Source organism: Odontesthes bonariensis, chromosome 9 (genome assembly GCF_027942865.1).
Source record: "Odontesthes bonariensis isolate fOdoBon6 chromosome 9, fOdoBon6.hap1, whole genome shotgun sequence".
Classification (NCBI taxonomy): Eukaryota; Metazoa; Chordata; class Actinopteri; order Atheriniformes; family Atherinopsidae; genus Odontesthes; species Odontesthes bonariensis.
Genome location: NC_134514.1, coordinates 5,653,590 through 5,665,794, shown reverse-complemented (window position 1 = coordinate 5,665,794; position 12,205 = coordinate 5,653,590). Strand labels below are relative to the sequence as shown.

Here is a 12,205-nt window from a genome sequence, read left to right as displayed (position 1 = left end):
AGCAACAGAAATGTTAAATTTTGGACAAATAACAACCCTAAAATGATCTTTATCAATGCACCGTCAGGCCAGTTATTGATATGAAAGCCCGCAGTGTGTTGTGTGTCGACTTTAACCTTGAATACTTTCTGAGCAGCAACACATTTGACCCCATTGTGGTTATGGTTTGGTCTTCAGATAGTTTGAGTCATGCATTCTCTCAACTGTGGGGCCCCATACGTATAGAAGGGGGTTAGCAGGTACAAAATATAGACTTATTATTATTATTATGTCCCAAACGGATCAGGAGAAGCTGATTCATGCTTTCATCTCCAGCAGACTTGACTACTGTAACGGTCTTCTGACTGGACTCCCCCAAAAGAGTCTCAAACAGCTGCAGCTCATTCAGAACGCTGCAGCCGAGTTTTAACCAGAACAAAGAGATCACATCACATCACCCCAGTTCTCAGGTCTTTACATCGGCTCCCGGTCAGATACAGAATAGATTTTAAAGTTCTGCTGCTCGTCTACAAATCACGGAATGGTTTAGTAGAGTATATGCTAGCAGAGTATAAACCCAGCAGAGCTCTGAGATCTGCTGACTCAGGTCAGATAGTGGAGCCCAGAGTTCAAACTGGACACAGTAAAGCAGCTTTTAGCTGTTATGCTGCACACAACTGGAACAAACTACCAGCAGAACTGAAATCAGCCACAACTGTAAGCACTTTTAAATCCAGGTTAAAAACATTTCTCTTTCCGTGTGGTTACGGTTGAGTTTATATTTTTCTTTTTCCCCTCTTCTTTGATTGCTTTTAACTGTGTTTTAATTTTTATTCTAAGTTTTTTCTCTTTAAATTGCTTGTTTTTATGCTGTTCTTTTAAATGCCTTGTCTTTATGTAAAGCACATTGAGTTGCCTGTGGTATGAAATGCGCTATATACACTGGAAAAAAATCAAAGTCTTACCAAGTATATTTGTCTCATTTTTAGTCAAAATATTTCATTACACTTAATATAAGACACAATTGCCTAACAAGTACTATTTCAGGCAGATATAGGGACTTGTTTGAAGACAATACATCTGGAATATCTTGTTAAATGAAAAAGTCTTGAAAACAAATTGTTTTGAGTAACATATCATATGAAACAAGCTTTTTTTTACATTTGGAGAGGTTTTTAAGCTAATTTCAAGATCACTTTTATCTCAAAAGTCCTAAATATCACATCTTATTTCAAGAAATCTTGACAAGCCGATTTTCGCTAGTTCCATTGGCAGTTTTTTTTTGCTTATTTCAAGCAAAAACGTCATTTTTTTACAGTGTAAATAAAGAGGCCTTGCCTTGCCTTGCCTATTACATATAGAATTTTGTATGCTTGTGCGTGTTCTTCAGCTAGCGCACTTGCAAATCGCTCCGTGGAGTTTAACGTTTGCACGGTGCAGCTTTTCTCCACAAGGGCTTTTTTTAGACTCTTCTCTGGTCCACATTGCTGCTTAAATGAGTAACAGAACAGTACATTGAAAGACACTAATGACGAAAGAGTCCGTGGCCCATTCCTGCCACCAGCTGAACGTGTGTGTGCGGCTTTGAGGGTGATGAGGTGCAGAATCCAGCGCTCTTATTTGTCACCCAGGGGGGTCTCTCATGTTGGTGGGATCAAAGTGGTCTGTGAAGCGTGTTGGTGTGTGATATCTTCAGGCTTAGCAGCAGCAGCATGTTAGCTGGAGTCTGATAAGTGTTTTCACTGAGCTCTCCTTACACTGCGGAGCAGGAGGTGGCGGTTAAACGTGACACGGGAGAAGCAAGGGAAATAAATGAGGAAATTATAGAAAAAAAAACACAGATCTAATGTTGTGCTGGCACATTGCTGATGTTCCATATATTCATGAGAGTCAGAGTTGACTGATACATAAACCAACATGATTGAAGTTTGCCACAAATCTGCCAGCATTGGGGATAAACAGAGCCATGAGCTGATGAGCTGACTCCTACAGTCACACTGAGAATGATCAATGAAGCTGTACTCGTAAGGAGACAAGTTCCCACTCTCACATTTGTAATGATTCGAGCTGCTCTCTTTTATCTCCTCGACTCTGCTGTCACTGGTTACATCGAGCCAACCGTCCTCAGCTTCTCTTGTTCTGAACTCTTATTGCAACAGTTGTGGCATCTATTATGTAAGTTATAAAAGACGTTTTCCACATTCTTTTGGTTGAGATTATAGAGCTTCATCCTGTGATTTTCATCTGGATTCAGGTCCGGTTCTGGCTGGTCCGTGCCAGAAGGTTGATGCTCTTCTGGTGAAACCTTTTCATTGTTGATTTGGACGTTTGCTTTGGGTTGTCATGCCGAAAGGCTCGTGATTCTCTCTTCACTTTAAAGGGATAGTTCGCCTCTTTTGACATGAAGCTGTATGACATCCCATGCTAGCAATATCGTTTATGAACATTTTCTTACCCCCTGCTGCTGTCGTGTGTTGGTTGGTAGGACACGGAGGCGGACTCAGAGGTGTAAAAAGCAAACTGGGTTTATTAATCAACTTAAGACAAAACAAAAAGCGCGGCTGAGCCGGATGTCAAAACTAAACCTTGGAAAATAAAACATGGCTAAGGAAAAACAAAAAGAACATGACTTGGCATAACATGAATAACACTTATTTAGGGCGTGGCGTGGCGTGGCGTGGCGTGGCGTGGCGTGGCGTGGCGTGGCGTGGCGTGGCGTGGCGTGGCGTGGCGTGGCGTGGCGTGGCGTGGCGTGGCGTGGCGTGGCGTGGCGTGGCGTGGCGTGGCAGGGGAATGGTGGAATCGTGGAAAGAAATCACAAACTGAAAGGGGAGCCTGGAAACTAAATAGGGAACTGGGAGTGATTGGTTGTGATTGGGAGTGAGTGCAGTTGGGGACAAAAACGTGAGTGACAACTAAAACCAAAACATAAACCTAAAACATGAGAAAACATCAAACTAAAAACATGGGGAAAACCCCGTGGGTGTGACAACTGCGTCCTGTGAGCAGAGTTCCAGCCTCGTTTTGGCGTTGACAAAAGAAGTCCGGCTAGTTGGCTGGGGTTTAAAAAATAAACCGTTTTGCTTCTCAAAACAATATGCGTTCAAAAGAGTAATACATTTGCATCACAAAATCGTTCTCCAGGAAAAAGTCAGACCTCACAATCGCTTGGCCCTATTTTCTCTCCCTTCGTATCACTGCGTGCTGTGTAGACCGAGCAGCAAACACCGTAACAGGCGCGGCTGTCGGCAGGCGGCAGCACGCAGTGATACGAAGGGAGAGAAAATAGTTCCAAGCGATTGTGAGGTTTATTTTTTAAACCCCAGCCAACTAGCCGGACTACCTTCGTCAACGCCAAAACTCAGCTGGAACTCGGCTCACAGGACGCAGCAGGGGGTAAGAAAATGTTCATAAATGATGTTGCTAATATGGGATGTCATACAGCTTCATGTCAAAAGAGGTGAACTATCCCTTTAAAGCCCCACATCTAGCTGAAGATAACCAGCCATAGCATTAGTTCAACTTCTATTATTCTTTTAAAAATTAGGGCCAAAAAGTTCAAACTGGTTCTCATTAAAGAAATACACATTTTCATTATGGTTTAGGGGGACTGGGTATGTCCTATTGAAGGAAATAGGTATGCTTGGATCTGCCAGGTGTTCTCACAATCTTTTCATCAGTGTTGGAGGGAGTTCTTGTGCTTAGTTGCATCACTGTTGTGCCATTTCTTTTTGTTGCCTTGTGTAATATTGTGTTAGCTGTGATCCTCAGTACATCTATTGCATCTAACGCCTTGTATGTTTGTTTGTAACTCTCTTCTAATGTATACCTTTGAACCTGAAATTGATGCTGTCGTTAAAAACTGACGCTTTTTGCACTTTTACATAACACAGTCTACCAGTTTGGGGGGGTTGGTGCTTTTGTGCTTTTAAACACTCGCACTTTCTGTTGGAAGCTTCTTCGGATGCAGCACATTTTTAAACATCATCAGGTCCTTACCAGGTCTTAAAGCTGGGTTATTATGGGACTATTTCTTTTCACGTCTCACAGCCATCTTTGTAATATTCATGCATGTGAATCTAATATATCATAGAGTAGATATAATTTACTAATAACTGTTCTGGCAACTGCCAAAAGTCGTCAAATCTTATGAATTTTAATGAGGACACTAGAATTGTTATAGAATGGCTTGTAATTAAAATTTAATCTCACTCGTGGCATGCAACATAAACATCGAAAGAAGACATTTCCTTTTCCATATGTGCTCCCCCCACCTGTTTCCTCTTCATTAGAGCTGCTTAAACTGAAGTAAAAATAGGCCTCCTCTCCTCAGCAGCCACCCGGTGGAAAGGACAATTAAAAAAGGTCTGTGTGATTATAGCTGAACAAGAAAAGGTACTTCCTCATTGTACAAGGTGTCATCTACTCTATGGAGGAAGCTCATTTACAGCAGCAATAAAAGGATTTATTCTAAAGATGATCTGCTTGCTTATCTCTCTGCAGATGTAGAAAAGTCAGCTACTCCAGAGACCTCCCCCAAATCTCCCTCATCTTCATCTTCGTCAACGAGGCTCTGTCTGTGATCCTGCGCTCAGTCCACTCGGCTGTCAATCACACGCCGGCTCACCTGCTCAAAGAAATCATCCTGGTGGACGACAACAGCGACGACGGTCAGTAGAGATGGAAGAATTATAATAATTCAAATCATTTGAATCCTGAATATTATATTAAGTGGAGTTTAGTTGCCTGTAGAAGTCAGGAAAGAGAGGATAAAACAAGTAAAGGGGGAAGAAGACTTCCAGCATGCCAAGATTTTGACTTAGCTTACTCCTTCAAATGCTCAAAACAATGCTGGAGGAATTAACATTTGAAAATAAGTTGGTGCTCTTTTGGTGCTAAAGGATGGAATTGATTTAGCTTCAGAGGTGGCGGTTCTCAGATGCCGTGCTGCTTCAAAGTTTATGTCCCTGATGCAGATAAAGAGAAACCAACTAAGCAAATAAAACTAAAAATATTCAACTTTTTTTGTTGGCTGTCTCCATGTTATCATGCCAAGTCAGACCATCCTCACCAGCACAACAAAATCTGCATTACAGTTGCAGAAAATGTCAGAAAAACTTAGCAACTGAACAGCTGTTCAGACGTCACCAGTGCAGGTCTCAGATGGTTCTGACGTGGGAGAATCAGCCCCCCGACTCTGTGGTGGCCAGTCCACACAGGTGGGTAGAGCAGCCAAATATTGTACTCAAAGAAAAGTACTGTTACTTCAAAATAATATGACTCAAGTAAAAGTAAAAAGTAGTCATCCAAATGAGTAAAAAAGTGCTTGGTGAAAAAACTACTCAAGTACTGAGTAACTGTTGAGTAACGTCTGATTTATTTGTTAACATAAGCATTCAATCAGACAGACAAAAATACTAAATAATCACCTTTAGGCAAATTAGAGTTCATCCAATTGATAAAATAAATAAATAAAAGGAAATGTTTAAAACATATGTAACCCATATGTAACCTAAAAAACAAACATTCACCTATCCATGGAGAAAAAAACAGAATTTAGGAAACTTAGCGCTACATGTTTCCTCAAGTTAGATGTTGAGTTTCTGCTGAAATGTGCGTTTGTTTTGGTTGACACAGAAGACACATAATGTAGCTGCTGTTTCTCACTCTTTGTAAGGTAAACATGCTTTCAGTATGAGGCCTCGTCTGCGTCTTCATTTCCCACCGTTGGTTCTGACATTTTTCATCTGTTTCTTTGTTTGTTTGCTACGACTGCTAATGCTAAAGCTAACCCGTCCCGCCGCTGAGATTGAGTACGGTCACGTGACCAGACTGCAGGGCTACGTCTGATTGGTGGAACACAGTCAGGTGGTAGAGCCTTTGGCAGAAGTCTCTCTCTCTGTCAGAATAAAACATTAAAATGAGGCGTACGCGGGGGGATAAAAATAATGAGGCGTAGAATACCAAAGAGGTAAGAAGAAAAGTAACCAGCTCATTGCACTGGAAAAAATGCCCCTCCAAAAATAAGTAAAAAAACAACAAATACAAGACATTTTTGCTTGAAATAAGCAAAATAAATCTGCCAATGGAACTAGTGAAAATCGGCTTGTCAAGATTTCTTGAAATAAGATGTGATATTTGGGACTTTTGAGATAAAAGTGATCTTGAAATTAGCTTAAAAACCTCTTCAAATGTCAAAAAAAGCTTGTTTTATATGATATGTGACTCAAAACAATTTGTTTTCAAGACTTTTTCATTTAACAAGATATTCCAGATGTATTGTTTTCAAACAAGTCCCTATATCTGGCTGAAATAGCACTTGTTAGGCAATTGTGTCTTATATTAAGTGTAATGAGATATTTTGACTTTGAGTTTTTTCCAGTGTGTAGCCTAATGTAGCGGAGTAAGAGTACAGTTTTTTCTGCACAAATCTATAAAAGTAAAAGCAAAAAGTATAGAGATTTAAAACTACTCCTAGAAGTATAATTTTTTCAAAAACTTGCTCAAGTAAATGTAATTCGTTACCACCCACCTCTGCCAGTCCATGAGTGAAAATGATGCATCACGCTCGCTGAACCACTCTTTCACAATATCAGCCCAGTGAATCCTTTGGTCATCGAATATGAAGAAAAAAGATTGAAAAACAAATGCCCATTCTGTAAATTCAGGTGGTGAATTTGATTTATTCTTTAAATTTCCTGGCAGTATTAAATTCCTTTGGCATTTTATTCTGACAAATCTCATCATGATGAATGATTTAATGTTTTCTAATTTAGTAAAAGAGAAGTGCAGGTGAAAGAATCAAGGCAGATACTGTCAGTGTTAGTGTGAACAAACCTGAATATTTAAATTGTGTCATTTCAAGCCAACAGACAGGACGAGTAAAACTTGTTACACAGAGCAAGACGGAGCGGATTGAATGTCACCAAAGCATCAAACTTCAGATGTTGTCTCGACCAGACAAGGGTGTGATGGTCTCCGAGGGAAAAACTGCGGTCACTGTGCCGAGGAGCAGCTTTGGCTGTGATGACTGATGGCGTCATATTTTTTACAAGGCAGACAGGCAGATAGAGGCGGAGCGCCCAATTGGTTGTCATGGGAGAGACGTCCCTGTCTTATTTATTGGGCCGGGCTGCCAAGTTGGGCTTTGTGAGACGAGAAGGGGAAGAGATTAAACTCGAGTAAAAGTGAAAGGAGGCACAGGGAGGATAGAAAGGTGTGGGGAAAATTAGGAGAACCTGAGCGGAATAAAAAGGTCAAGGAGAGAAGAAAAAGAGAATACAAAGCAACGGATAATAGATAAGCAGGAAGAACAGACCAGGCAATTGGAGAAAGAGGCAGAGAGATGAAAAGGACGAGAAACAAAGAGGAGCTGAGATAAATGAGGTCGGACAGAGAGGAGGAGACGGAGCACAAGCAATACATATCCGGAAGAAAAGGAAGGAGCAGCCGAACAGAACTGAAAACAAGACAAATCTGAAGGAAATGGAGGACATGACCAACTGTGCCTGTCTCACCCATCAGACCCTACAATAGTTTTATTTGACGGTACATTATTTCCTTAATGAGCTGCAGAGTGAAGTTTTCATGGAAAGTTTGGGAGGAAAGAAATTAATAGAAAATGATTTGTTCTGGACCAGTTTCATCCATAATTCAGAGTTATCACAAAGTGGTCAATGCTGTTTGTTGTTGGGATTCGATAACGTTGAAGGGCACAGAATCAGAAATCAAACAGAGCAAGAAACAAAAAGGAGGCAAGTAATGAGAAAAGTTTGACATTCAAAGGTTTTAACAGTTTAGAAAGCAGACGTTTTTATATTTCATTTTGACCCCCAAAAATATCCTTTTCAGCAGCATAACAATGTGTGTGACTGACTATTAATAAGATAAACTGGTGCTTTTAATGCTAAACACATCAAGCTGAGCAACAGTTTGGATCCGGATCTGTCACAATAACCCAAGAACATTTATATTGTCCCAGAAGTAGTTGTGATAAAACAATGTTTCTGTCGTTTTAAAACAATTTCAAGTCACTGATATGACAGTGTTACAGTAAAATAATGCATGTACACCCTTTTAAAGGGCACAAACTTTCAGTTCTGAAGAATATTCAGACAAAAAGCATGTGTGCTGCTCCAACGAGAGCTACACAAAAAACGCCCCTCCAAAAATAAGTAAGAAAAACAACAAATACGAGATGTTTTTACTTGAAATAAGCAAAAAAATCTGCCAATGGAACTAGTGAAAATCGGCTTGTCAAGATTTCTTGAAATAAAATGTGATATTTAGGACTTTTGAGTTAAAAGTGATCTTGAAATTAGCTTAAAAACCTCTTCAAATGTAAAAAAAAGCTTGTTTCATATGATATGTGACTCAAAACAATTTGTTTTCCAGACTTTTTCATTTAACAAGATATTCAAGATGTTTTGTATTAAAACAAGTCCCTATATCTGGCTGAAATAGTACTTGTTAGGCAGTTGTGTCTTATATTAAGTGTAATGAGATATTTTAACTAGAAATGAGACAAATATACTTGGTAAGACTTAGATTTTTTCCAGTGCACAATCCTGGTCAACACCAGCAAAGCAGGACGTCCCAGTTCTCAGTTTATGAACCAGGACAGAGAGCTGGCTCCGTTTCAGCGGATAAACACATGCTGCGACCACAGAAATCCCTTTTTGGGACGCTTTTATTCACGGTAAAGTGAGCTGAATTATCAGTTCCAGTGGCTCCAGTCTCTTTCTCTTGATACACTTCAATCTGCTTTGGTCAATTCCACTCTGAGTTTTTGTGTAGCGGCTTCAGTACGATCTGAAATGGCTGTTCTGCATTCTGCACGAGAAGATACTCGCTGTGGGGTTTTATGTGTCACAGAGATGGGGATACAGGGAAAGGGGGTCGACTCGAGGAGACACGATGCACTGATTCTGTGTTTCGTCTCAGTTTTTATTCAGTAAATAATGGCACAATGTAATGTGTCATGTGTTGTTGTTCATCTGAGGTTAACATCTGGTCAGGACCAGATTTAGTTCATTTTGTGGCAGCCTTGAGTGAGGCTGGTCGGTACAAGACGCATGCAGCGAGCCAGCTGAGGCCCAGCACCACAGCACCTCCGCCGTGCCCGTCTCAGCTGACACCGCTGGTTGGCTGACAGCACGCTATCCATCACAGGCGGAAAGACATTGCAGTGGCACAGAGGGCAAGGCAGGCAAACACTCACCAGTTTCACCGGCTTTCACCCGGCTCTGTAGCATTGCCTCGCACATCTCGTACGGGCGTGAGACGGAGAAAAGGCGGCATAGGAAATGACTTTGTGATCGAGCGTGTGCGAGAAAGACAAAGATAAGAGCAGAAAGACACGGAGAGAATGAGAAATGGATTCTTGTTTTAGGGGATGTTTAAGTATGTGCGTGCATGTGATAGAGAGGAAGAAGGGGGGAGTGTTTGGGTCTGTGGGGAAAAGGCTGATGACTTGATTGAGAGATCAAAGGAGGCGCATTCACTGACACTCAGGAAGGTGCAGCCTCCCTTTGGTGTTGTTTGGAGCTCCAAACAGCACCAAAGGGAACAGAGGAATGAGATCGGTATCAACTTCCTGTTCCTGCTTATGTGTACATGATGTTTGGGTAAATGAATTATTCAAAATATATTTTTATTTATTTATTTTTTAATTAATTAATTAATTCAATAATTTGTTATTATTATTAGCATTATTAGTTAGTAGTAGTATTTTTTATTAGAATTGGTATTATTATTGTTGTTAATATACAATCATTGTAAATATTAATAATTTTTTGAGCTACTTGACTAATTTGAATTTCCCCCATTGGGGGATGAATAAAGTATTTTTCTATTCTATTCTAAAATAACAGATTTTAGTAAAGTTGTGATACCTTTTAGTCTGTCAGCCCTGCATAGTGACGGTGACTTGTATACATTATAGTGTTGATGGAGAATTAGAGAAAACAGTCAACAGTTTGGAGCTTATGAACGGTCTTGTTTGGATTTATTGCTAAATCATTTGTCAAACTTGTTTGCTTTCCTAAGTGTCAGTCAAAGCTCATCCTTTTGATTCTTGTTATTGGATAAATCTGGGAATCACATCTGCTCCGTTGCAGCAGTTTAGACTGACTGATTTTAAAAGAGGCTTGAAGACTTTTTTATTTAAGCAAGCCTACTCTGCCTCCACATGATTTTATGTTTTTATGATGTTGATTTTATTTTTGATTTTAGTCCAACTGTGTAAGCACTTTGAGATTTTGCTATGAAAAGTGCGGTACAAATTAAATTGATTATTATTATTATTATTATTTAGAGTTTAAGGGTTGTACTTAATAGTATAAAGAAACAATCTTTGGTGTTTTGATTTGTAAGTCAAATTCAAAGCAACGAGTAAGCTAACAGGCTACTTTAACTCCATTTTTAGCTTTGTGTAATTTGAAAATAATCCCATTCTCAGGCTTCATGAGCATTATCTGGTTTCTTGTTTCTATAATGTTGATAGACTGATTGTGGTTATTTTATGGCCCACATTTAAGAAGTCAGAAGTCTTGATGATAGGATAAGCAGGTCATGTGCCAGAAAGAGGATGCTGAGCACTCAAACAATGTCCGACATGTACTTTTGTTCAGTGTGTAATCCCTTTTTTATGACCTACAGAGCAGCTGAAAGCCCCGCTGGATGAGTATGTGAACAAACGCTACCCGGGCCTGGTTAAGATCGTAAGGAACCAGAAGAGAGAGGGACTGATCCGGGCCAGAATCGAGGGCTGGAAGGTGGCCACCGCTGAGGTGACGGGATTTTTTGACGCCCATGTGGAGTTCACTCCCTCATGGTGAGTTTGGGATCAGGTCAGAATGATTATGTACAACAACAGATTAAAAAATAAAAACGGTGAGTACACTTCGATGGAGGTGAGTGGAATGAATTTCACTTGTGAAATTTGAGCTCCGTAATCCAAATTTAATAGTTTAATATTATGATATGATTATGATTGGGCTGCACGGTGGTGTGGTGGTTAGCACCGTCGCCTCACAGCAAGAAGGTTTCAGGTTCAACACCCAGCTGGGGCCTTTCTGTGTGGAGTTTGCATGTCCTCCCCATGTATGCGTGGGTTCTCTCCAGGTACTCCGGCTTCCTCCCACTGTCCAAAAAATCATGCATGTTAGGTTGACCACTTGCTGGTGGTGGTCGGAGGGGCCGATGGCGCTGGTGCTTGGCAGCCTCGCCTCCGTCAGTGTGCCCCAGGGCAGCTGTGGCTACAATCCAGTAGTCTGCCACCATCAGCATAGCACTTTGAGATTCCGTATGAAATGAAAAGTGCTTTACAAATGTAATTGATTATTATTATTATGATATTCGCATCGTAACGGTAGCAATAACAGCAGCAGTTGGATCCAATTTAAAATGATGTTAGTGGAATCGTGAACGAGAAAGAAAAGCTGAAGCAGTTTAAAATGAACATGGAGCTATTTCACACCTGGGAGGGTTCGAGATAAGAAAAGGAGAGGACTGAGCTGGTAGGATGGGGATTAAAAGACACATAAAGATAGAAAAACAAACAAAGCAAGCAAGTGTTCAACTTGTTAATAACAATGCATTCAAGGAACCTTTCAAAAAAAAGAGATTCCCCCAGTATCTGCACTCAGCTGTGGAAACATCATGCAGAGTTTTAGGCTCAGAGCTCATTGTGGACGAATGTTTTCACTGAAATTTACCCTTTTTACACGATTAACGTGCGCACGTTCTACTAATGTGTCAAATTGAACGCGTTCATTTGACAGCCTGTGTATAGATAGATAGCGAGAGAGAGGATATGTCCATCCCGCCAGTATCTGGTTGATTTAAGTTAACTGAAATGTAATGCACCATGTCACAAAGCTCAAATCATCTGAAACTGGTTTCCTGAACATAACAATGAGTTCCCTGGAGTCCAATGGCCTCCACAGTCGCAACTCAATGCATTTAGGCATGTAGAGGTGACAAGACCACCTGCTGAGGTTCAACCCGAGCATCGAGACCCCTGTTGGGGCTCTCAATGAAACAAAATAACTGAATTTTACACCCTTTTTTTTTACCCTTCAAAATGAGATTTGCAAGCGCATGGCGCTAATTGTTGAGGATGTGCACGAGAGATGCTCCAAACAAAGAGGCAGCCAGGATAAACACGTGTATCCATGATCAAAAGCAGGTATATTTCTGGCCTAAGAATGAATGAATAGAATCC

General features: G+C 40.6%; 1 protein-coding gene across 2 annotated transcripts in view; it reads left to right on the top strand.

Moving 5' to 3' along the window:
• Window positions 1-12,205, top strand: part of galnt17 (polypeptide N-acetylgalactosaminyltransferase 17) — a 34,699-nt gene that overhangs the window by 6,108 nt on the left and 16,386 nt on the right. For both annotated transcript variants that reach the window (XM_075472838.1, XM_075472839.1), the window contains exons 4-5: window positions 4,483-4,649; window positions 10,639-10,813. In XM_075472838.1, the coding sequence (XP_075328953.1) occupies window positions 4,483-4,649; window positions 10,639-10,813 (342 nt within the window). The remainder of the gene's footprint in view (window positions 1-4,482; window positions 4,650-10,638; window positions 10,814-12,205) is intronic.